Raw genomic sequence first — 27,748 nt, forward strand, 5'->3', positions numbered from 1 at the left:
TAGAAATATATCTGCCAGTAATGAGTGTCTGCCCCATCTGAACTGCACATGCCACAGTATAAATAACATACCGGACAGGCAGCAGGCAAACAGAATCCATTCTGTCTGGCTAAGCCAAGGAGACAGCCAGCAGCAGCCAGAGGAGCAGCTTTTCCTGACAGCCCTGACGCCCTCTATGGCTTGCCTGGCCAGAAGTCACTGCTGCATGGACAACAAGAGACAAAGCAGTATCCTATATAACATTCTAAAGAATGAGGAGCAGAAGAGAGCCCAAAGCAGCAACCAGCAAGAGGAAGAACGGCAAGCGCGGGGAGAAGGTCACGGTCAGGGCTGCTCCTGCGGCTCGCGGCGGAAAGTAACCCTGAAGAGTCCGCAGGTAGCCTGCAAGGTGGCCTCAGCCGTGCTGGTCAAGACGCTGAAATTTGTGAAGAATGTGCCTTGTTTTCAGGAGCTGCCCCTGGCAGATCAGCTCTTGCTGGTCAGGAACTGCTGGGCTCCTCTCTTAGTCCTGGGGCTGGCCCAAGACAAGGTGGATTTTGAGACAGTGGAAGCATCAGAGCCCAGTATGTTACAGAGGATTTTAACCAACAGGCGGGAGGAGCAGCCCCAAGAAAAATCACAGCTGGAGAGCCTGCAGCATCATTTGCCTTCAGCTTCTGAGATTCAGGGCATTCAAAGCTTTCTGGCCAAGTGCTGGAGCCTTGATATCAGCACCAAGGAGTACGCGTACCTGAAGGGGACGGTCCTCTTCAACCCAGGTATGGAATGCTTGAGGGCTGTCTGTCTCTGACACCAGCACGCCATTATCAAGGAAACCTTCACTCAGGAGATCATCCTTCTGTGAAAGATGATAAACTGAAAAAGCAGAAGGGACGGGAGAAGGGGAGAGTCAGAAGTGCAGGATTTAGTATTTGTATTATTGCACTCCTTGAAGACGTTTGTGGAACCTTTGATTTTTTTTTTGCAGATGTAGTATGTGGTGACATAACTAGCACCTATTTAAAAGTGTGGAAACAATGTAGATGGCTTAAAATGCTTGATATTTAGATATCTGAACAGTATGTCAGGAAGATTGAAAAGTGCTGCTCATGTACTGTAAGTAGAACCATATGTGAACAATTTCCTGGATTCTGTTGGGTTGTTTTTTTTAGCTCACCCAGAAAGAAAACTACATTTCTGTTTAGAGTACTTAAATACTAACAATTTATTTGAAGATAAATGTTACAGTCTTGCAATAACCTGCTTGCACATTTACTTACTGCTAGAATTGTTCCTGGAAAGAGTCCTGACATGAGTTGTGTCTAAGTCAAGCACTGACCCAGTGCAGGAGGAAATGTTTCAGCTTCACAGGCAATGGTGGGGTTTTCTTGCTATTTCAGAACGTAGGGTGAAAGCCAGTGGGCTGGAAAGCGACCTGGGCTTCCGTTCACGGAGGTGGCTTCACTTAGAGTGGGACTCATTTGTTAGCCTAATCTTGAATTGTCTTGTGAACATGACTTTGTAGACAGAGAAACTGCAACCTAATATTGTAGTGAGATCACTCTCATAAGAAGTACCATTCTGGGTCACACCATTGAACCTAGCACCCTATCTCTGACAGTGGCATCTGAGTCACACATACCTAGCAGAACTCAGAGTAAATCTATTCCTTATTCCAAGGGATAAACAGTGGCTCTCTAACATCCACCTGGCTAATAAAGGTTTATGGACTTTTCATTCAGAAACTTGTCTAGAACCTTTTTATCCCAGCTGTGCTAACTGCATTTGCCACATCCTCTAGCAACACATTCTACAGTTTAATTGTACAGTGAGTGAAAAAATATTTTATATGCTTTGTTTTAAATTTGCTACCTATTTCCTTCATGGAGTGCCCCCATTTCCTAGTACAATTGGAAAGGGCAAATAACCATTTCCTGTTTATGCATTCTCACCCCGCTCAAGATTTTAGAAATCTCTATCATATCTCCAGTTCGTCATCTCTTTTTCAGGATGAAGAGCCTTAACCTGTTTAACCTTTCCTCATAGGGGAGCTGTTCCATCCCCTTGATCATTTTCAATTCTGCTATATCTATTTTGAGATGGTGCAACCAGAACTGCACACGATACTCAAGATGCAGTCGCATCAAGGATGAATACAGAGGCATTATATATCTTCCAATTTATATTCCATTCCTTCTCTAATTATACCTAACAGTCTATTTGCTTTTTGACAACCACTGCACACTGAGCATGCATTTCAAAGTATTGTCCACAGTGACTCCAAGTTCCTTTTCCTGGGTGGTGACTGCTAATATGGAGCCCATCATTCAAGTTTGGATCATTCTTCCCTATATGCATTCTTCCCTATATGCATCGTTTTGAACTTGTCCACATTATATTTTATCTGCCTTTTAGATGCCCAATCCCTGAGTCTTGCAATCATGCAATTACCTACAATCAGCTTGTGATTTAACTACTTTGAATAGTTTTATGTCATCTGCAGGTTGATCACATCACTCATTGTCCCTTTCCCAGATTATTTATAAATATACCAAAAACCACCTTTCCTAGCTCACACCCATGGGGCACTCCACTATTTACCTTTTTCCATTGAGAGAAATTAAGTCAGTCCTACTCTCTGTTTCCTGTCCTCTAGCCAGTTCCCAATCTGCAACAGGACATCGCCTCTAATCCCATGATTTCTTTTTATTTGCTGATGAATCACTCATGAGGAACTTTTGAAAATCCAGATACACTATTTCAACTGACTCATCCTTGTCCATATGTTTATTAACCCCCTCACAAAAGTCAATGGCCCCAATATTCAGTGCTATCAGGGCAAATATAACTTATTCAGCTAAGTTACATGGGATATTCAGCAGCACAACTATGTTGTATCCAGCTAAATTAAACCTGCTTTATAGCAGGTCTAACTTATGTGGTAAACTTAACTGGATAAGTGAGACTGGAAAATTGGGCATTGAAATGGCAGATGAAATATAATGTGAATAAGTGCATATAGGGAAAAATAACCCTTGCTATAGTTACACAATGTTAGGTTCCATATTAGGTGCTACCACCCAAGAAAGAGATCTAGGCGTCATAGTGGATAACACATTGAAATTGTTGGTTCAGTGTGCTGCGGCAGTCAAAAAAGCAAATAGAATGTTGGGAATTATTAGAAAGGGAATGGTGAATAAAATAGAAAATGTCATAACGCCTCTGTATCGCTCCATGGTGAGACCGCACCTTGAATACTGTGTACAATTCTGGGCGCTGCATCTCAAAAAAGATACAATTATGATGGAGAAGGCACAGAGAAGGGCGACCAAAATGATAAGGGGAATGGAACAGCTTCCCTATGAGTAAAGACTAAAGAGGTTAGGACTTTTCAGCTTGGAGAAGAGACGGCTGAGGGGGGATATGATAAAGGTGTTTAAAATCATGAGAGGTCTAGAACGGGTAGATATGAATCGGTTATTTACTCTTTCAGATAAAAGAAAGACTAGGGGGCACTCCATGAAGTTAGCATGTGGCACATTTAAAACTAATCAGAGAAAGTTCTTTTTTACTCAACACACAATTAAACTCTGGAATTTGTTGCCAGAGGATGTGGTTAGTGCAGTTAGTATAGCTGTGTTTAAAAATGGATTGGATAAGTTCTTGGAGAAGTCCATTACCTGCTATTAATTAAGTTGACTTAGAAAATAGCCACTGCTATTACTAGCAACAGTAACCTGGAATAGACTTAGTTTTTGGGTACTTGCCAGATTCTTATGGCCTGGATTGGCCACTGTTGGAAACAGAATGCTGGGCTTGATGGACCCTTGGTCTGACCCAGTATGGCATGTTCTTATGTTCTTAAGTGGAAATATTGCTATTTATCTGGTTAAGTTAACTGGATAAGTAGTGTCGTCTCGATCTTCCCATTGCTCGCCCACTGACTATCCAGATATGTACTTTTCTGGACTTGTAGCTTATCCGGCTAACTGGCAACTGTTGAACATAGCCAGATATTCAGTGGTTGCTACTTACCCGGAAAAGTCCTATTTATCTGGCTATGTTTGTTTTCAATATAAGGCTTTCTAAGTTTCGTAAGGCAAGACTTCCCTTTGCTAAATCCATGTTGACTCTGCCCCATTAATATCTGTCTATATAGATGATCAGTAATTTTGTTGCTCAGAATATGTTCTACCATTTTGTCCTCGAATATTAAAGTTTAACTGTTTTACTGCATCTAAATAGTTTCATGTGACAAACGTGTCTACACAAATTTTATATTTTTATCTGAGTTAAGCACAAACAAGTGATAAAGAAACCAAGGAAAAATGTTTAAGGAGAGAAGAGGAAGGTTTCATACAATTTCCTCGTATCACTGCATCCAGCAGTGTATTATGATTTTAATCACTAACCAACCTCCTCCCACCCGATGTGGTTTTCTGTGATTGCTTAGCGTGTACAATTGATGTACATTAATATATATTTGCAATGTTGGAATTTTAAAACAGTATACTAAATCAAAAACTATTTTATAAATATGTGGCATAAGTCACAAACTACTTTGGCAGAGATTCAAATAAGTTTCTTTAATGCCAAGCCTTTCCCAAAAACGCTGACACTTTCTTTGGATGTAAGCCTGGAGTTGAAAACATGAATCAAATTCCCAAAACTTATCTTCTTATATGTCCCATGGACATGGGATATGGACATATAAGATTCAAATAAGTTTCTTTAAAAAACGCCAAACCTTTCCCAAAAACGCCGACACTTTCTTTGGATGTAAGCCGAGAGTTGAAAACATGAATCAAATTCCCAAAACTTATCTTCTTATATGTCCATATCCTGTGACCATGGACACGGGACATGGACACGGGATATGGACATATAAGAAGATAAGTTTTGGGAATTCAAATAAGAAAGAAACTTATTTGAATCTCTGCCAAAGTAGTTTGTGACTTATGCCACATATTTATAAAATAGTTTTTGATTTAGTATACTGTTTTAAAATTCCAACATTGCAAATATATATTAATGTACATCAATTGTACACGCTAAGCAATCACAGAAAACCACCACGGGTGGGAGGAGGTTGGTTAGTGATTAAAATCATAATACACTGCTGGATGCAGTGATAAGATGAAATTGTATGAAACCTTCCTCTTCTCTCCTTAAACATTTTTCCTTGGTTTCTTTATCACTTGTTTGTGCTTAACTCAGATAAAAATATAAAATTTATGTAGACACGTTTGTCACATGAAACTATTTAGGTGCAGCAAAACAGTTAAACTTTAATATTCGAGGTGATATCGTGTGTGAGTGATATCAATATCATATCCCTCAAAAAATATAACTAGTGCATCGTTCATTTGGTAACTAATATTTTGTCCAGCATCAGCATTAAGCTCACCAGTCTATAGTCTCCTGGATCACCCTGGAACCCTTTTTTAAAAAAAGGGCATTATTTTGGCCACAGTCCAGTCCTTGGGTACAAGTAGCTGATTTCAATGAGAAGTTAGAGATTACTACTATTCAATCTGAAATTTCATTCTTTCAGAACTCTGGGGTGTATACCATCGAGTCCCAATGCTTTTTTACACTTTAGTTTGTCTGTTATGGCCGCCGGCCATCATGGCCACCGGCCGCGGCGGACCGTGGTCGGGATCAGTAACTCACCTGAGTCATCGGGGGAACCTGGAGGCTCCTGCAGGAGCAGGGATCCTCCTCCAACGTTCTTCTCGCGGCCTTGGCCGCTGTCTGGGCCAGCCGCGGAGCCCAGCGGGGCTGCGATGACTCCTCCCCCTTCCTGGCTTCTTAGAGCCGCGCGCGCGGCTGAAGAATAGATTTAAAGGGGCCACGACAGGAAATGTCGTGGCTCCCTTCTGATGCTGCTTCCTCTTCCAGGTATTTAAAGGCAAGGTCTGCCTCTCAGACCTTGCCTTGGTATTGAGGTTCCTGCCTGAGTGTGTTCCTGGCTCCTGGTTCTTGGTTCTTCGTCCCGCTCTTCTCCCCTGCTCCGTGGATTGATTCTTGGCTTCTGACCTCTGGACTGGTGGACGTGTCTTCTCCTGGCTTGATCCTGGTATGGCATTGGACCCTTCTCCTGGCTTGATCCTGGTACGGCGTTGGACCCTTCTCCTGGCTTCATCCTGGTATGGCGTTGGACCCTTCTCCTGGCTTGATCCTGGTACGGCGTTGGACCCTTCTCCTGGCTTCATCCTGGTATGGCATTGGACCCTTCTCCTGGCTTGATCCTGGTACGGCATTGGACCCTTCTCCTGCTTTGACCCTGGACTGGACTCGGACCCTGCTGGTATATTGCTTCTCGGACTGGTTTTGGACTCTTCCTCGACTCCGTTCTCAGACTGTTGTGACCTGTGGAGGTGCCAGCCGTCTGGAACCCATGACCTGCAGGAGGTGCCTACATCCAGACCTTCTACAGTCTTCAGAGGAGTCGCCTAAGTCCCAGCGGCCGGACCCCTACGGGCTCCACCTGGGGGGGTCGCGTGCTTCCAGGGTGAAGTCTTCTAGCAAGTCTCTACAGTCCAAGAGGCCTTGCCCTTCAACGGTAGCCATCTACCTCGAAACAAGGGTCCACTTTCATAACATTGTCAGTTTGCTGTGTTACGTCTTCCTGGTTCACCATGATTTGCTTTAGTTCCTCTGAATCATCACCCTCACAGAATTTTTCCAGTCTATTTCCACATAGCCCTCTGTATAGACAGAAGCAAATAATACATTTAGTTTTTCTGGTATAATCTTGTCTTACTGAGTGCCCCTTTTACCACTCTGTATAATTAAAGAGTAGAATAAATTTCATATTTAGTATTTAGTTCAAAAATTGAGTGTTGGAAATGTATTGCAAATCCTGTCTGCTTAATAAGGTTTAAGGTTTATTATTGCTTATATACCGTTGTCTCAGCGTAGCCTTCATAGCGGTTAACATAACAATAACATACAATAAAAGAAATCACAAACAATTAAAATAACAAAAGATAAAATTTAAAAGATATAAAGAGATACTGAAAATAATGTCAGAAGCCATTAATAGACATATGTAGAGTCCCTATACATGATAATGTTAAAAAATTGTGATGGCAATGCCTGAATTTTGTTAGAAATTTTGCCTTAGACAGCAGCATAGGGGATAAAGAAAATTTTGGAGGAATGCTTTGTTACGACATCCTGATATGTGTTTAGACATTACTAAACACTTGCATTTTAAATATATGCAATACTCAATGTCATATAACAGTAGATACTGTACACTGCTTTCATATGAATGTAATAACCTGAGACTGATGAGTATCTTTACTATTCTGTAAAACCAGACATTCCAAATATCAGCTAATTGAAGTCATTATGGACTGAAGTATTGGATTTTTGATTGTTGAACAAGTCACTATCGTGCTATTATTTACTGGGCCCAAATTATTAACTTAGTCAATGTTTCAGTTTTGCTGTGATGTTGCTTTCTGAACATGTTTTTGTATCACTATTTCTCCCCATTTATCCCTCACTATTTAAATCCTACTCCCATTCCAAATGGCATGCCACATTCCTGAAGATTGGAATCTTCTTAAAGACTGTCCCTCAACACTATACTTTGGCAGATGGGAACCACTACAGTTGAGGCAGCAATGTCCTTCCCTCCCCAGGCTTGAGCACATCACCTGCATGGCATGCCTGAATTTTACCTGCCCTGTCAGATGGGAGACTAGAATTGAAGCTTATGGTACCACAGAAAATGCCACTATATGTAAACATTTTCAAAGAGCTGGTTAGTGGTTATTTTTAGGATAATTTTCTATTACAAACTAGCCAGCATGAAAATTATCTTAAATTTATTTAGCCAGCCAGTCTCTTAGTGATTTACTGAAAATGTACTCCCAACAGTCTACCTAGTATAAGAGAACTTATGTTTTATTATATTAAACCTTTTGTTCCCCGCCTAGCATAATCTCATTATAGGTGGGAAATAAAAAAAATAAATAAAAATAATATGGTCCTTAATTTAGGCAGGTAGATCCTTTATTTAAAAAACAAAGATCAATTTCCACCCCCACCACCACCAACAACTTCTACCAAGTAGTTTGGATGCTTAGAGCTTAACTCTCCTCTGGCCCAGCAGCCCCAATGTTTAGTGCTCTCCTCTATCTCTCAGTGGCCCCAGTGAGTGAAATATACCCCCTGCTTCATGATTATTTTCTTACACACCCCTTAATCAACACCATGTCTCACCTAGTCAAGCATCACATGAGGATGGGGATGGTGAATGCCCATTTACCCCATGATCAACTTCTCTAGTGGCTAATGCTTGCCTCCATCCCCATAATCAGCCTCCATATGATCCAGTGACATCCCTTCTGTCCTGCTATTATGTATGCAGCAGGGGGCGCTCTAATTGAATGGAATGTTCAGGTTCTGTGCTAGACACTCTCTTGGTTCTTGTTCCTGTCTTTTAGGTTTCAAATTTTGTATTTTTATTTACCTATTGCATTTGAAAGAGACAACTCTGTGACACTGTTATTCAAAAAGAAGATCTTTATTGGATGCATATGGCTGCAGCATACATAAATTCTAGGGGTGTGCATTCGTTTTGAACTTAAATGTAAAACGCTACTTATTTTTTTTTTTTAACTTAAAAAAGTGATGAGGCGAAAACGATCGGATTTCCAACTTATTCAACATAGCTATGTTGAATACGTTGGAAATCGCGATTGTTGATCCAAAATAAAAATTTAAACCCCTCACCTTCCTTAATCCCCCCCCAAAGACTTACCACAACTCCCTGGTGGTCCAGCGAGGAGTCAGGACGCCATTTCTGCCATTTTTGAACTCCTTTGTGAGGAGCACGTGACGTCGGCGCCACGTCGGAGTGACGCGGCGTCACGTGATTCCCCGCGGGTTCGCTCCGGGACCCTCGTTCGACCCAAAAGGAACTTTTGGCCAGCTTGGGGGTGTCAGGAGGCACATCCAAGCTGGCAAAAAGTTCCTTTTGGGTCGAACGAGGGTCCCGGAGCGAACCCGCGGGGAATCACGTGACGCCGCGTCACTCCGACGTGACGCCGACGTCACGTGCTCCTTGCAAAGGAGGTCAGAAATGGCGTCCTGACCCCGCTGGACCACCAGGGAGTTTTGGTAAGTCTTGGGGGGGGGGGGGGATTAAGGAGGGTGAGGGGTTTAAATTTTTATTTGCACATATGGACATAGACTCAACTTATGGAATTCTCCATATGTCCATATTGACCGCAAATGGGACCCCCTTTCGACTTATGGACTTATGAACATAAACTTTTGCTCTGCACATTCCTAATAAATTCATAAAACAATTCAATTGCTAACCTTAATTACTAAACATATTCTAAATCCCCAGGATGACCACACCCTTGTCTGCTGAAATTGAATTCACCAATACTCAATAGTATCATAATACAGCAATGTAGCACCACTGGAGACTCAGGCCATTGAAGCATCTCCTCTCCGGTTATCCTGCAAGTCAGTTATTAATCACTGATGCAGTTCTCTGAGATGCCACAATGTGCTGGTTTGTAATAGAGAAGGGATCACTTATTAAGCATGTCAACACAATTTTGGGGTGGCAAGCTGATTATTTCCAGCCATCAAAGCTGAAGACTTGACAGGCAACTCATCTAGCTTTCACCCACTGATGCAATGTCATAATGCCTCTGTATCGCTCCATGGTGAGACCGCACCTTGAATACTGTGTATAATTCTAGTCGATCTAAAAAAAGATATAGTTGCGATGGAGATGGAGAAGGTACAGAGAAGGGCAACCAAAATGTTAAAGGGGATGGAACAGCTCCCCTATGGGGAAAGGTTGAAGAGGCTAAGGCTGTTCAGCTTGGAGAAGAGACGGCTGAGGGGGATATGATAGAGGTGTTTAAAATCATGAGAGGTCTAGAACAGGTTAATGTGAATCAGTTATTTACTCTTTCGGATAATAGAAAGACTAGGGGGCACTCCATGAAGTTAGCATGTGGCACATTTAAAACGAATCGGAGAAAGTTCTTTTTCACTCAACGCACAATTAAACTCTGGAATTTGTTGCCAGAGGATGTGGTTAGTGCAGTTAGTGTAGCTGTGTTTAAAAAAGGTTTGGATATTGGATAAGCTCTTGGAGGAGAAGTCCATTACCTGCCAATAATTAAGTTGACTTAGAAAATAGCCACTGCTATTACTAGCAACAGTAGCATGAAATAGACTTAGTTTTGGGTTTTTATGGCCTGGATTGGCCACTGTTTGAAACAGGATGCTGGGCTTGATGGACCCTTAGTCTGACCCAGTATGGCATGTTCTTATGTTCTAATGTAGGAGCTGGAATACCACACTAATTAGTATTCTATACCTGGTCAGCTTTCAAACATTGCACTTGTCATATACCCCAGGATGTGGTCAAGCCTGCCACAAGCCTACAGTAGTAACTCCTTGCTTGCTATGGATTCTCCACCAACCTAGTTGTGGCCACATCGTAATCGTTAACGCTGCCTATAGCAGTAAATGTCACGGTAAAGCAATAATATCATTGTAAACAAACTGTACATTGCTGCTGAGATAACTTGGCTCCCTATATATTGCTGCTGAGATAAGAAAAGAAAAGACCCATCTGAAACTAGAGAGAGTATCACTGATTGACACTAATGTATGCAATTGCCCCCATTCAGAAATGATAATGCATGGTATATAATGCCACAAACCTGTCAAGGCCCCATCTCATAATCACCACTATCAACTGTCTTCTACATAAAGAGGCTGCATTTCACACTTATCTCCAATATAAGCCTCCCCCCCCCCCCTCCTTAAAGGATGATGAAGCCATAGCACAGACTGAATGCTTCTTCTGGGCAAGAATTGCACTTGAGTGACTGCTTTTCCTGAGCTAGTGTTGTATCTAAGACATACAATCTGAGACACCTGGTGAAACAATGCAGAGATGACCAGCAATATGGGAGTGGAGCATGAGAGAAACCCCAATGCTACAAGGTCTTCAGCTTTGTGATATCAAAAAGATACCACAATGGGGGATGGGGGGAGAGCCTGATCTGACTACCTGACCAACCGTGGCGTAACGAGAAATGAATTTTTTGGGGGGAGCCCAAGGTTAACATCGATGGGTAGTTAACATAGAGGTCTAGGCCCTACTAGTTGCACTCTTCGATAAATAATGCCTTAGAGTGCTCCTGACAATGGATTTCTAAATAGTTTCATTATGAATGATGCTATAATTATTTTAATTCTATTATTTCAAGCACTAACAGTCAACATGGATTTACCCAAGGGAAGTCTTGCCTAACAAATTTGCTTCATTTTTTTGAAGGAGTTAATAGGGATGTGGAGAGGGACGCTATACGTTGCATTCAGGATTCATATTCGTCGGGGGCAGATACGTTGTATTCGGCAAGGGGGCCCCCCGATACGTTTATGCGTTAATTCGTATTCGTTTCCCGGCTAAAACTGAATTAACTACAACCCCCCACCCTCCTGATCCCCCCAAGAATTACCAAAACTCCCTGGTGGTCCAGCGGGGGGTCCGGGAGCCATCTCCTACACTCACACCCTCGGCTGTCGGCATTCAAAATGGCTAATTCTGCAACCTCCAGAACAATCTAGGAAACCTCTAGATTTTGTGGTTTTTGTGCGGTTGCCTTTTGTGGTCCAGCCCTTTATTTTGACTGCCCACTTAGATGGCTTCCGTATTTTATTCTTAAGTTTTATTAAACAACTATTTTTTGATAATTTTGATAATTTTTCTTATTTGTAGCTCAATAACTATTCAATCGTTTGTGCATTCAAATGGCGCCAATAGCCTTTGACCTTCTATGTCACAGGAGCTACCGGTGCCATTGGTCAGCTCCTGTCACATGGTAGGAGCAATGGATGGCCGGCGCCATCTTGTGACATAGTGAGGGCAAAGGCTATCGGCGCCATTTTTAATACTGGCAGCCGACGGCCCGAGTGCAGGAGGTTGCTCCTGGACCCCTGCTGGACCACAAGGGACTTTTGGCAAGTCTTGTTGGGGTTGGCCATCCATTGCTCCTACCATGTGACAGGGGCTGACCAATGGCACCGGTAGCCCCTGTGACATAGAAGGTCAAAGGCTATCAGCACCATTTTGAATACCGGCAGCCGAGGGTGTGAGTGCAGGAGATGGCTCCCGGACCCCCTGCTGGACCACCAGGGAGTTTTGGTAAGTCTTGGGGGGGTCATGAGGGTGGGGGGTTGGTTTAAATTCGCCTCTTTAGACGGCCGAATAATTTGGCGAAGATTCGTTGTATTCGTGGGGAATTGCGATACGTTTCGCTTCCCCACAAGTACAACGAATATGGCCCTATACGTTGCGGATTACAAATACGTAGGGAACGAATGCACACCCCTAGGGGTTAATAAACATGTGGATAAATGTGAACCGGTAGATGTAGTGTATTTGGCTTTTCAGAAGGTGTTTGGCAAAGTCCCTCATGAGAGGCTTCGAAGAAAACTAAAAAGTCATGAGATAGGAGGTGACCTTTTGTGGATTACAAACTGGCTAAAAGACAGGAAACAGAGAGAAGGCTTAAATGAACAACTTTCTCAGTGGAAGGGAGTGGGCAATGGAGTGCCTCAGGGATCTGTATTGGGACCCGTACTTTTCAATATATTTATAAATGATCTGGAAAGAAATACGACAAGTGAGGTAATCATATTTGCAGATGATACAAAATTGTTCAGAGTAGTTAAATTACAAGCGGATTATGATAATTACAGGATGATCTTGCAAGACTGGAAGATTGGACATCCAAATGGCAGATTAAATTTAATGTGGACAAGTGAAAGGTGTTGCATATAGGGAAAAATAACCCTATATGCAACACCTTTGGTTGTTGGTTAGGTTCCATATTAGGAGCTACCACTTAGGAAAAAGATCTAGGCATCATAGTGGAATATACTTTAAAATTGTTGGCTCAGTGTGCTGCAGCAGTCAAAAAAGCAAACAGAATGTTAGGAATTATTAGGAATTGAATTGTTAATAAAACAGAAAATGTCATAATGCTTCTGTATCGCTCCATGGTGAGACTGCACCTTCAAAAATGTGTGCAGTTCTGGTCGCCGTATCTCAAAAAAGATATAGTTGTGATGGAGAAGGTACAGAGAAGGGCAACCAAAATGATAAAGGGGATCGAACAGCTCCCCTATGAGGAAAGGCTGAAGAGGTTAGGGCTGTTCAGCTTGGAGAAGAGATGACTGAGGGGGGATATGATAGAGGACTTTAAGATCATGAGAGGTCTTGAACGAGTAGATGTGAATCGGTTATTTACACTTTCGGATAATAGAAGGATAAGGGGGCATTCTATGAAGTTAGCAAGTAGCACATTTAAGTCTAATCAGAGAAAATTCTTTTTCACTCAGTGCACAATTAAGCTCTGGAATTTGTTGCCAGAGGATGTGGTTAGTTCAGTTAGTGTAGCTGGGTTCAAAAAAGGTTTGGATAAGTTCTTGGAGGAGAAGCCCATTAACTGCTATTAATCAAGTTCACTTAGGGAATAGCCAGCCACTGCTATTAATTGCATCAGTAGCATGGGATCTTCTTAGTATTTGGGTAATTGCCAGGTTCTTGTGGCCTGGTTTGGCCTCTGTTGGAAACAGGATGCTAGGCTTGATGGACCCTTGGTCTGATCCAGCATGGTAATTTCTTATGTTCTTATTCTATAATTCTATAGTATTTTATAACTGTTAACATTGTATGGAGGCACGGTTTCTGGAATAGATTCTGTGATTATGTCACAATTCATGAGTTGATCAGAAACAGAAAAAGATTGTAAGTTACAGTTCTAGTTAAGGAGAAGCTGTTAACTAATCACTGAAAAGAAGTGTCTTTCATTGGTGTGGATCTGATGCTGTCTAAAAGACTCAATGTGATCTTCTTGTACTTTTAAAATCCAAATATTTTCTCCTTATAATTAACAATCCTCTATACTGTGTAGTTTGGATTTGAACTCTGAACTTGTGAAGTCGAACCCTGTGAAGATTCCATGCTTGCTCTGCACTCTTAATGGGGTCTCAGCCTTTCTGAGTTTAAGGTAGATTTTATTTTCTCCAGATTCTATCAATTACTTCTTTCAATATCAGGCCTCTGGGCCACAGTAAGGGCTTGATTTTCAAAATCATTTACTTACTTAGAGCTGGGTTTTATATGTGTAAATGAACTTTACTCATATAAGTAGGCTTTTGAAAATTGTCAGTAGGTTTTATGCACATTGAGTGCACTAGATAGCCACACGATTTCCAGGATAGATAGCTGTAACTCAGGAGTTGTAGTTAACTTTCTGGGGGAGAATCGGAACAGTAACGTATGTCTCGATGCTCCCGGTCTGAAAATTAAAACTCCCCTAGGTTCTGTGTAGACCCCTCCAAGCTCCCCTATCCAAACCCCTCCCTTTTCACCTGAACCGGGGGTTTGGTATATGGAAAGGTGAGTTTTAACTAACTCCCCAGACTGCTTCCTATTGCCCCAGAGCTCTCCCCAGCCCTGTACCTTAGATTAAGCACCCGTTAATCTAGTGGCCCCCACGCTCACCCTCAGGCTCCCCCATACCTTAGAAACCATCCCTGATGGGCTAGTGGGCATTCCTGTTATCTAGTGGGGCCTGGAGCACCCCCAGACTCCAGACTCCAGGCCAATTAATGCCAACTTTCAAAATACCATCAGGAGGCCTTTGACTTATGACAAATATATTTTTGCATTTTTGCCTTCTACTAGGCCACTTCTAGAGGTGGCATGTGGTGTTGGTATGAGATGATGCTGGCCCCAGAGACAATGGTGGCCCCATAATCCTGCAATATTTTTTCTCACTGCTTTTTCTCCCCCCCCCCCCCCCCATGGTATTTCTTCCCTCCTGTGGTAAAATATCACATTTTAATAAAATCACAAGGAGCAGCAGCAGACCTTGAACCCTGGCTTCTCTGGTTTGCTGCCCGCTACACTAACTAGGTTACTTCTTCACTCCTCCAATTTATTTAAAGACGTTCTTGCAAAGAAATCCTAAGGTATTCAGTTAATTGATAAAATAGTTTAACAGAGTGGCTGTGCTGTGTGTTTCCATGCAGAAGACCTGGGTTTCGCAGCCAAGCTTGGCGTCTGAACCCTGGGCTGGCTGGGGTGCATGCACATCAGATTCATGGCTGGCGGTAGAAGGCTTTCACTATAGTGACTGGGCTAGATGGAAAAGAAATGGGGAAAGGCCCGTGGGCAGTTGTGAATGAAGACTCAGTTGCCAGAGCCTAGCAGAGGTTAATTGCAAATGAACTGGAAAGCACAATGAGTAGGAGGCAACTGGTAGACCAAGGAAAAGAATTTTAGAAATCCTGTGCTGCAATAGCTTTTACTGGAGCAGCAGAATAATTATTCAAAGAAGTACCTGAAGTTCTTATGTCATACGTGCTGAAGATTCTCTTGGGTACATCTTTGGCTAATTCTTGGGGAGAAGCTAGTCTCCTCATGCATTAGGAATTAAATTCTAAGCATTGTCACAAGCATTGACACTTGTTTTCCGATAGCTACTATTATTGGCCGACTTACCAGACTCTGGCACGGTTTTTACAGATTTGTTGACAGGATTATGTAACTCTGTGAGACCGCAGTTCAATGGCGTCTTTTCTCTTTAAGCAGATCTGACGGGACTGCTCTGTGTGCAGTACATCGAGGGACTGCAGAGAGAAGCCCAGCAAGCCCTCAATGAACATGTTGGAATGATTCACAGATGGGACCAGAGCAGATTTGCCAAGCTGAATATGCTCCTATCGTTGCTCAGATCCGTTAATGCCAATGCCGTGGCAGAGCTCTTCTTCAGGCCCATCATTGGATCCATTAATATGGAAGACATGCTTCTGGAAATGCTCTGTGCAAAATTATAAGCATGCACCCAGGAGTTAGACACCTCCGGGACAAGATAGTGTGAAGGACTGTAAACTAGCCTAACTTATTGTTTCTACTTAGAGAATATTTTTTTATTCATTATAATAACAGGCATTCTTTCAGTGCGGACATTATTTTTGTAAGCATTTTGTTGCTTTCAGAAGGAGTGATTCATTTCAGAGTATTGGCTTAGGGCTTGCCGTACTAAACTGGGTTTTCCCACTGTGTCTATGAGAAAGATGTTTAGTAAAGAAGCCCCTTAGTAAAGGAAAAGTGACAGCTACAAAAGTAAACATCAAACATCTTTGAATAAAAACTACAGTGAGCCTGTGTGTTGTGTTTTTGTAAATACTGAATCGTTTATTTCAGAGTTATTACATACTGACACTGGAAAATTTAAACTCATTGCACTAGTGAATGCCAAACCACTGGCCACTGACACCTTGGGGCTGGCCAGCCTTTCTAAAAAAAAAAAAAAAAAAAAGCAAATCAAAGAGACCCAAGAAATGTCTTGACCATGACTTTTTTAAAAATATCTTTATTCATTTTAAATTCAGTGCATATTTTGTCTTTCTCACCAGCAACTTGTCTAACTATGGGGAAAATTGACTCATTATTAAGGGTGGCCAAATAGCTCCATGTCCAGAAGGGTCAGGCTGAGCCAGTCCTGGTTTTACCTTATTCCTTGCAAGGAGATTAGTTCTGATTGAGCTCCATAAGAAAAACAGAAACTCTTCTCCCTGCTTGCAGTGGAATAAAACCTTGGCTGCCTCAGCTTCTCCCACTGGACATAGAGCTATCAGTTCACCCTAATTATAACTGAGTAGTAACTGAAAAGGCAAATAAGAAAACAGAGCCAGTATAAGCTGTAAGAACGTCTGTGAGTCCCAAGCTTCTAATTTCACAGAGACATCGGGGATAGTCTACTGTAAACTACCAGGGAAGACACGCTATCAGGCACAGAGAAATAAGAACACACACACACGTTTTATTAGTTTTATTCTGACAAACAGAATAAAGTTGTATTTTTAATTATTTTCCTGTTTAATTATTCCAGTACAAGCAAGTAAAGCTGGTATTGTCACTGAACACAGCAGAAGCTGCACTTCCTCTCTTTGACTGAACAAAAGCTACACCATAAACAAGTTACTCTGTGAGTTTAATAAATTGTATTTTCTTTCCCTTACTTTATAGGTGTAAAAATTATCTCCTTACTCAAGTGTTTGTTGGAAGAGACTTTTTATCATTAGTCTTTCCAGTTGTTGACATTAATTTTTCCTTCTTTCCTAGAGAACATAAAGAACATAAGAAGTTGCCATACTAAGTCAGACCAAGGTCCATCACGCCCAGCATCCTTTTTCCAACAGTGGCCAATCCAGGTCACAAGTACCTGGCAAGTACCTAAACATTAAATAGATCCCATGCTACTAATGCAGCAACAAGCAGTGGCTATTCCCTATTGATTAATAGCAGTTCATGGACTTCTCCTCCAGGAAATTATATCCAAACCTTTTTTAAACCCAACTACACTAACTGCCTTTACCATTTGAAAACATACCATTCTAAGCTTAAAGTAGCTAAATGCAGAAAATGCAAATCAGAAGCCTAATCTCAAAACCATGGATTCCTATTGCCCTATATTAATCTCCAGACTAATTAGCTATAATTGTAATGTACGAATGTGCTAACCCTTAGTAGACCCCTCCAACTCCCAGGCTTTATAACTAAGTACAAACCAATTATAGGCAAAGTGGGGGTGGAAAGGAAATAGAACTAAAAGGTTACTAAAGGCCAAGAGTAACAGATAAGTATGAGAGAGAGAGAGAAAAAAAAGTGTGGAAGCTTGCTGGGCAGACTGGATGGGCCGTTTGGTTTTCTTCTGCCATCATTTCTATGTCTCTATGTTTCTATATGATCTCACCCTTTCCATTAACTCCATTGGCTCCTAGGCTATTACTTAAAATAGGAATTCACCCAAAATTTATTAAAGCCCAATATCTAAAGTTGCCACCCTTTGAGGCTGATTAATCATCTAACTCCCCATCTAAAATTCATATCAACTGAAGTTTAGCTTCTTCAGAATTCTATGCTGCCAGCACTTCCTGCTGTCCATTGCAATCTTCTTAGTTTAAACTTCTATACTGATGGTCTTGTACGCAGTCATCACAGGCAGAGTTTAGCTCATCATCTTCAGTATCTGGCTCATGGCTCTCTAGTGCTAGGCCTCTTTCATTGGTTAGCCAATTGGACATCTGATTAATTAGCCTTCCAGATACCTCATTGGGTGTGATTCAGCCTTATGGCAATCAGAGGGACATTCTGCAATGTCAGCAAGTCGTTAGCAATTGGCTAGAGTTCATTTCAAATCTGATTGGATGGCAAGGCTGTCAGTGTCAGAGCTTAATTGGTTTTCATGACCTGTTTTACAAAAATCTACAATTTTATATCTGCCATTATTTGTTTGGACTTCTTCCCATCTACTGCTGAATTCTTGTACAGGTCTCAAGTCCTTGTTTGCTTTATGTTATAAGTCACACTCTGCTACATTATATTTTTTTGTGTGCTATCTAAAGCAGTTAAATTTAGATCCATTTTACTGACTAGTCCACCCCCTTCCTTTTACTTCCTGGTTTTGCTACTAACTTCTGAGACACAAAATGACTTTGTGTATGTTCCTATCATTCATCTGTAAGGGCAGAAGTTAATTGCATGTCTCTGTGAAATGGATTCAGTCTGTAAGCTTAGAAAGGTAAAAATATAATATAAAGCAAATACCATATATATCTTGGGTAGGGTCCCGCACAGGTAAAGCTTTACACTGCTAAATTGTGATAAGGCATTTACTGCTCAATAAACCCCTTATGCTAAAAGTATTGTTATAGTCTGCTATGTAATGCCCATGCAAGTACCAAATAATGAGCTGATTGGACATTCCAACCGTATTTACTAAAACGTGATAAGTGGTGCGGTATACCACTGCATTTACTGCTAGATATCTAAACAGGACAAGTCTTGCCACCTGAGTGTGCCCCTAAGCACAGATCACATGAGAAAGAAAAGGCCATACCTTACATGTTTTAGGGCTGTGGAGCATTTTGTACCCTGATTGAGGCAGCAGTGGCAAAGGAAGGAGAGAGAGAGAAAGCATCAGATTCATTCACTGGCAAAGCTTAAACTGGGGCCTGCTCAGAGGGACCCACCAGGTGAAGCCATATGAGCAGGAAAGGTGTAGACAAATGCCGAGCGGTGAGAGCGTAATGCCAGGGCCAGTATCCATACCCGTGAGGAACCAAATTGGACTTCAGGCCCTTGAAAAGGGATTGCTGGGAATAGAGAAATGTCCCCAGCCACTTGAAGGTGACGAAAGCCCTTGCTGCGGATCTCACACGCTGCCTCTGTGCTGCTAACTACACAAGTACTAGGTCTTTGAGCTTGCTGCTACAGGACTTATTTGCACACTCAGACTGGAATAAGATCTGCTGCTACCAGTCTGCATCATGCTGTTCTCCAGCCCAGCACCTGGCCCAAATCTGAAACCAAAGACTTGAGTATTACATCATAAACTACAGATCTGGAAGGCATCTAGATGTTGGTGCATCTGGAATCTAAAGTAATCGGGTTGTGCATTTATTTCAAATGACATAAGAAATATCAGCAAAATGTTTCTAAAATGAAATGTCACAAAACACAATTTTGTTTTACTGCCAACTAAAATAAAACCAAAGAATTTAGTTCCACCTTTTTCAGTTGTCTTCTATCCTTCTCCACCTCTGCAGACCCCCACCCCCACCCTTCTGACCCCCACCAACCACCCCATTCTGTTGCTTACCTGATCGAATGGGGACAGGAGCAATCCCTTTTTGCCATACAGATCTGGTGTGGATAATTAAAGGTCAAGGCAAAGGATGGTTGGAAGGTTTCCTGGCAGGGGACTATTTTGCTCTAGTAGAGGGAGTCCCAGCTCAGAGAGCCAGCAGTAAAGAGATTTAACACTAGCTCCACCTTTAAATGTCTGTTGGTGAATTCCTGGAACCCATCAATGGTTGATAAATCTGAAGAAATCCCCTGGGGTACCATTGAAGTTTTTCAGGAGGGGTAACATGGGAGTCCCAGGTTAAGAATGCAGGACGCATTAAGATAGCTTAAGGGTGGCATTTTTGTTCTGAGTAGATGAGCCACGTATTGGCACAAGGCCTAATTCTCTGTGACTTGGCCATTCAAAGGAGCATATATGAGTTGACCTGAGGTCCTCCATGCATACCCTATATTGCATTCTCAGGAAACTGTCAGGTTTCCAACTGATTTTATTCAGGTAGTAGGCTTAGTGACAGCAAGCAGTTTCTTATTTATAGTGGGTCAGGAGCAGACAGGTCCAGTTTGGTTTATGCATGCCTCAAAGCAAGATTAGGTACAGAAGATGGTAGAGAATTCAGGTAGAGGTTCATTTTGGCAGATAGAGAACTAGGGCATAGCCTAGACTGATCAGTTTTCAAATGGCTGGAACTGCTTCCTTGTTTTCAGCAAAACCATTTCAAGCCAGAGGGTCAGCTGGTTCCTAGGGGCATGATTATTTTGTAAATGTTTGCATCATGTTCATTCCCTTTGACACCTCCACCATCTCTTTGACAATGGTTTGGTCTACCAGCAAGAGCACCAATCTACTCACCTGAGCTGCTCCTGGTTCAAGCCCCACCAGCAGGCAGACCTGACAGTGTTCCACATATCTACAGTCTTTCTGCAAAAAAGATTTCCTGATATTGCTCCTAAATCTATCTGCTTGGAGCTTTATATCATGAGCCCCTTGTTCTAGAATTTCCTTTTGACTGAAAAAGGTTTACTTCTTGTGCATTATTAATACTGTTCAGATTTTTGAATGCCTCTTTATCTCTCCTGTCTCTATTCCCCTTTCCACTAGGGTATGATTATATAGGTCCTTTCATTTTATTTCATACAGCTTTAGGTTCTGACCCCACACCATTTTGTTATTCCTTCTCTGGATCTCCTCTATGCTAACTATACCTTTCTTGAGGTATGGCCTCTAGAACTGGACACAGTACTTCAGGTAAGGTCTCACAAACAGTCTGTACAAGGGCAGTGAAAACAATCAATAAGGAACTAGGAAGTGCCTTAGGTGAATGTATTGTGATCTGATGCCAAACTCTCCGGTCATATCCACCACTCCACCCCAGGAAGTCATGAAGGACTCTCTTCTAGTGCTCCATTTCTCAGCACCTCAGAAGTATTATTTTTTTTGTTTTCTAAATAATTGTATTTATTCACCTTGTCAGTAACTATAAGAATTACCTTCTACTGTAATTTAAGAATATATCTAGAAAATAAAATGAAAACATGAAAAAAGGCACACAAGAAAACATACTGTATCTTATAATAGAGGACTGGAGAAAAACTCCCAGCATAAAGTATCACTACAAGAAGCTATCAGTCTACCAAATCTGCAGCGATAACCCTCCCCCATTACATACCCATCTCAGGGCATTTTCGATTTTTTAGAATCTAGGACAAAAAGCAATTGTGAAGGCTAAAAATAAAACCATTTTATACCAAAATACATTTACAAGGAAATCAAAGTATAAATGATGTACCAAGAGTCGAAAACTTCTTAACTTGATGTGCCATAAGAAATTTTTTCTTATGCTCCTGTGTAGACCTTGAAATATCAGGAAATAACCTTTTCATCAAAAGAGAAAATCTGTCTATTGTGAAAGAAAAGTGTCCTGATAGAATCCAATCTTATGAGAACATAAAAGTGACTAAAAGTGCCCCTCTATAAATTTCTTCCTGCTCTGTAAGATCTAAGCTATCAGCTGACAATAGATCATCTCTCACTGGGAATCTCAGTCTTGCATCTCGCCTTCCCCAAGGGTAAATAATAAGCCTTATTGATAGGTGACAGAGCCTCAGTTGGCATTTTATGCACATCCATGAGATATTTGTTGAATAACTCCAAGGGTGAGCTGGTGTGGAGTTTTGGAAAACTTAAAACATGGATACTTAGATGTCTTATTTACTTCTCAATATTTTCTATGTTCCTTACCTACATCAAACTACCTTTTACCAGCCCATGTTGAATGTTGGGTTGGCTGAGAACAATGGGATGATTCATGACTGCATCTGCCTCCGAAGAAGAAACTGCCTGCTCCAGGGAAGCAAGCACAGACCAAACTGAATCCAGAGTTACGTAGCAAGGTCACCAAGCAAGGCCTAGTGGACAAGCCAGCAAGAGCTACAGAAATGGAGCCTGCAGAAGCCTTGCTTATCCCATCAGGAGCCACTTGTGCTATAGTTGTTCTTGCACTTTTGATTTTTACCTTGGCATCAACACCAGTTCTCACTGAAGCTCCGACTTTCACCCTGCAGGCCTCCAACTCTAAACCACTGTCAGCATTCTCTCCAAATTGCAGGCCTTAGATCTCATGCGATCGGACAGGACAGCCTCCTCAGACACCATCACTCTTGATGTTACTCTCAGTAGTGAGCTCATCCTACAACTTGGAGGGAGGGGGAACAGCTGGTACACCCAAGCTAATAGAAGCCTCTTCTTCCCACAGTGAGGCTGTCTGCTTATCAGCATCAGACTGCGCAGACAGTCTCAGAAGTTTTATGCCATGCAGTGGGCACTCTGACTCTGGGACAAGCATGAACTTATGGACTCCTATGTTTGCCAGGCCCGGCCAAGCATACACCAAATGTGACAGATCTTTGTTAATGTCTTATCCAATTGTGCAAGAGATTATTCCATTGGAACTGTATAGTGGGATTCATTTAGACTTATTTAAAAAAAAAAATGCAATTTGTCTGTGATATTTGAGCTGTTTCTGGATACTAATAACTGAACATATACAGAGGCCTCTCTTCCTCCCTCTGTCTTTATCCATTCTTCCTTTACTAGTTTAGTTATAAGTCCCTTGTGGAAATAAAGGTGTGAATATTCAAACTATCCACAGATATGTTTAACCCATGAACTTTGCACTCATTTTCAATGGGAAAATACATGAGTACTTTGGCTTTGAAACTTGCTATAAGTACAAAGTACCCGGGGGACCTTTCTTCCTGTTCTCTCCTCAGGTGCTTTTTTCACGTAACTTTGAAAAGGCAATCCACACATTATTTTTCACTACTGACTAGGAGTGTGCTCTCAATTGAAATGACATAAACAATATTAATGACATGAAACTGCAAAATACACCACAAAACTTCCTGGATTTTTTGTTTTTAGTGTGCACTATTTTGAGTTAGTGTGCATTATCTCATGTTTGTGTGCACTATTTGAATTTAGTGCACACTAAGCTACAGGTGAATTTTCAAAGGAGCTATGCATGTAAATGTAGCTTACTATCATAGCAATTTTCAAAATTCATTTACTCGCATAAGTGCACTTAATGCAGATAAAGCTTTTGGACAATTCAATGTCATGCATTATAGCAGTTTTTAAAAGCCCACTTAGATGGGTAAAGTGCATTTACGTGTGTAAAACCAAGTTTTAAGCATGTAAATATTTTTGATAATCAGGCTCCAAATCTAATAGTGCATACTAACATAAAATAGTCCCCACTACTTCGTTAGTGTGCACTAATTTGACTCGGTGAGCGCTATGCTGCTGAGGTAGGGGCTGTTATAGCCCATGGAAGAGGCAGCATTTTCAGGCAGGGTTGTGCTGCAGAATCAGGCAATAGCTGGAGAGAGCCAGAGTGAAACCTTGGTTTGCTGCGAGGAGAGCTAGGCACTCCCTCCCGTGGCCCAGCAGCATGGGAGGGGGTGGAGCAGGAATGGGAGTAAGTGCGCTCCTCCTGCTGCCCTTCATCATGGTGCTGCTTAGGGATGTGAATCGTGTCCTCGATCGTCTTAACGATCGATTTCGGCTGGGAGGGGGAGGGAATCGTATTGTTGCCGTTTGGGGGGGTAAAATATCGTGAAAAATCGTGAAAAATCTAAAAATCGCAAAACCGGCACATTAAAACCCCCTAAAACCCACCCCCGACCCTTTAAATTAAATCCCCCACCCTCCCGAACCCCCCCCAAATGAGTTAAATAACCTGCGGGTCCAGCGGCGGTCCGGAACGGCAGCGGTCCGGAACGGGCTCCTGCTCCTGAATCTTGTTGTCTTCAGCCGGCGCCATTTTCCAAAATGGCGCCGAAAAATGGCAGCGGCCATAGACGAACACGATTGGACGGCAGGAGGTCCTTCCGGACCCCCGCTGGACTTTTGGCAAGTCTCGTGGGGGTCAGGAGGCCCCCCACAAGCTGGCCAAAAGTTCCTGGAGGTCCAGCGGGGGTCAGGGAGCGATTTCCCGCCGCGAATCGTTTTCGTACGGAAAATGGCGCCGGCAGGAGATCGACTGCAGGAGGTCGTTCAGCGAGGGTTCCGGCGCCTCGCTGAACAACCTCCTGCAGTCGATCTCCTGCCGGCGCCATTTTCCGTACGAAAACGATTCGCGGCGGGAAATCGCTCCCTGACCCCCGCTGGACCTCCAGGAACTTTTGGCCAGCTTGTGGGGGGCCTCCTGACCCCCACGAGACTTGCCAAAAGTCCAGCGGGGGTCCGGAAGGACCTCCTGCCGTCCAATCGTGTTCGTCTATGGCCGCCGCCATTTTTCGGCGCCATTTTGGAAAATGGCGCCGGCTGAAGACAACAAGATTCAGGAGCAGGAGCCCGTTCCGGACCGCTGCCGTTCCGGACGGCCGCTGGACCCGCAGGTTATTTAACTCATTTGGGGGGGGGTTCGGGAGGGTGGGGGATTTAATTTAAAGGGTCGGGGGTGGGTTTTAGGGGGTTTTAGTGTGCCGGCTCACGATTCTAACGATTTATAACGATAAATCGTTAGAATCTCTATTGTATTGTGTTCCATAACGGTTTAAGACGATATTAAAATTATCGGACGATAATTTTAATCGTCCTAAAACGATTCACATCCCTAGTGCTGCTGTGGTTTGCTTTCAGTTCGGTAGTGGCAGCCTTAGGGAAGCTGCTGCTGCTGCTACCAGGAGGTTCCAGTGGACATCCAGGGGCATTGGGAAAGCCTCCGGCACTGCAGGGAAGTTTTTGGCTGCATATTTTGATGACGACAGTGTGATGTTGTTTCCGGCCCATGGAGCCTGTCAAAGCAAAGTGAAATAGAATTCAAAAAAGGAAAATAATCCAAAATGAATTAAAAAGAAACACATGGCCCGAGACTGAGGAGGACCCAAAAGGATCCCAGAGAGTTTTTAAGTTTTGGGAAACAAAATGGCAGTGTCGGTGTTAAAATGTATCAAGCAACCAAAAGTATAGCAACATAAATTAAAATAACATCAGGGTAGGCGTAGGGGTGGTCTAATTTGACCTCAGAGCGGGTTTTGAAGTTTAAAAGGAATAAATATAATGGCAATTGGAGTACTTTCATACAGTGCATAAAGCACCTTAAAACGCCTAAAATAATATAAAAATCCATTAGAGGGCACGTGAGAGGAAGTCAGGGACCTCAGACAAAGGAGAGAATATTTAGCAATGGGTGAAATCATTTCATTTTTGTGATAAAAATGGAGCAAAAGAAAGGTTCAGGATAAAGAAACTCACATCCAACATCTTAAAAACACTAATAAATATTTTCAGAGGGAAAAACATATTAAAAATTACATTTTTGGTAACAATTTCTATGTTCCAGTCTGGGTTGTGGTACAATACAGCATGGCAATGCAGAGTTTCAAATATTGCCTCGTGCAGGAGCTAACAGAAACAACAAGTTGAGGTGGCTGGCATAATATTGCCTAGACAATGCTGCAACCATTTCCACTGCGTGGGCACCCATACGCTGGAAGTTTAAATCATGCATGCGTAGCATTTAAAATACACCTACTGTGTGGAAGAGTACTCCTAATTTTAAGTCATTACTCGAGCAAACGTACTTTGCGTATCTTCCTTAGGATTTTGTTGACTTTAATAAGGTAATGAGGTAAGCTCATGCTCATGTGAAAGACATTCCCTCTTTTTCCAATTAGTCCTCCAGTTTGCCCAGTCAATCTTGAGGTCATCCAGACCACTCTGGTTCTTCAGCCTGTACTCCCTCCATTTGACCCAGAACCCTCACTCGGTCTTGTTAGGCCTAAAATACAATTTCTGCAAGACTTACTCTTCATCAGGAGCAGTAGTAAATATACACGTCTAAGAAGCTGCCGTGCGTTGTGGCCTCCGGTTTAAAAATATGGATTTACGCATGTAAGACACATGTAAGTGTTGGCCATGCCCTGCCCATGGCTTGTCCCTTTTCCGCCCCCTTTTTATTCCCTCATACACATGCATATATGTGCGTAATTAGCAGCTTTTACAATCTACGTTGCTCATGTGCGGCCGGCATACTTGCATATATGGGCCTTTTTGCACAAGCAAAGTTTTAAAAATTCACTTTTATGATGGTAACTTTTAAAGTGGCACGCACACGTGCACACATGCACCAGCCCGTGCCTACGGATGCGGCCATTTAATATACACACGTATAGGCACACAAGCTATATAATATAGCCTGATTGGACGCAGATGTGCTCAATTTTAAGTGGTGGTGCACCTGTGCATGCAAATGCCACTACTACCGCGTAAGTGGGGGAATTTTAAAATAAAGGCACACTGATGCTATTGTCAGTTTTCCCAGTTCATTCCCAGTTCACCCAGTTAAGGGATGGTACTTCCAACACCCTCTAGTTTAATAGCCGCCTTACCCCTGTTAGCCCCAACCTTTAAAACCCCACTGATCTACCTAGAAATTTTTGTTTTATAACTTACACATCATCTATAGCAGAAGTAAAGTTACACGGCAGGGGACCCTGGCTCGCACCAAAACGCGTAAGAATTTATGTGCAAATATCATGGTTAAATCCCAGAACGCCTGTGCCCTGCCCGGACCATGCCCACGCCCCACTGCTTTTTGGAAATTTTTCATTTGTGCACTCAACGGGCATGTATGCATGTATCCGGGCAGCTTTTAAAATCCGCTTGGCATGCACTGGCCCAACATATTTGTGCATCCCCTAATTTCGGCTCACGTCAAACTTTAAAAATTCACCTTTATATGCGTATCCCCCTGGCCCACCCCTAGCCTGCCCTTTTCTTATACAAGCACATTTATTCATGCCCCATTACTTGGGCATGTATATTTGAGGTTTATAAAATAGGAATTGCGCTAATATGCACTATTCGATGGTAACTTTCAAACGGGTGTGCGGGTGCATATATACAGGTATATTTCAATTCACAGTCAGATACACAGCAATTTTATATCCTGTACGCACATACGCACGCATGTTATAAAATAGGCCTGGCGTGCATATGTATGTGCACACAACTGCATGATGTCAACTTTCAGCTGTGCAAGTGAGAGAATTTTATAATAGATGTGTGTCCATGCCATTATCAGTTTCACCAGTTCATCCACCAGTTTTCCCAGTCTACTGCTAGGTCCTCCAAACCCCCCTGGTTCTTTAGCCAGCACTCCCCACTTAACACAGACCCCTCAGACACCGCAGAGATGTCTGGAAATAGGTTTATTGAGACTTTCACCTTTTCCATAGCAGAAGGAACTTTACGCTCACCTATACCTGTGTATGTGCCCAGGCACAAAGGAATTTGCGTGCATATCTCGTGGCCCCACCATCGAACACCCAAACCATGCCCACAATCCTCCCCCTTTTCACCGATGCAATTTGTGGATCAGGATTTGTGCGCGCATGTGGGCTACTTATAAAATTGGGTGGATACGCATGTGCTATATGCATGCGCCTGATTTTGGCATGCGCCTGGCTTTTAAAATTCACCTTGTTTGTACATGCATGTGCAACTCTTAAAATTCACCTTCAACTTAGCACTTAGTA

The 27,748-nt window shown here is 42.4% G+C and overlaps 1 protein-coding gene across 1 annotated transcript; it reads left to right on the forward strand.

Moving 5' to 3' along the window:
- Positions 1 to 76: 76 nt before the first annotated feature.
- NR0B1 (nuclear receptor subfamily 0 group B member 1) lies at positions 77 to 17,181 on the forward strand. The gene is made up of 2 exons (XM_029601733.1): positions 77 to 758; positions 15,644 to 17,181. Exons 1-2 carry the CDS (start codon positions 176 to 178, stop codon positions 15,886 to 15,888), a joined length of 828 nt encoding a protein of 275 aa, XP_029457593.1. The 5' UTR covers positions 77 to 175; the 3' UTR covers positions 15,889 to 17,181.
- Positions 17,182 to 27,748: the final 10,567 nt, after the last annotated feature.

This window comes from Rhinatrema bivittatum, chromosome 5, assembly GCF_901001135.1.
Source record: "Rhinatrema bivittatum chromosome 5, aRhiBiv1.1, whole genome shotgun sequence".
NCBI classification, from domain to species: Eukaryota; Metazoa; Chordata; class Amphibia; order Gymnophiona; family Rhinatrematidae; genus Rhinatrema; species Rhinatrema bivittatum.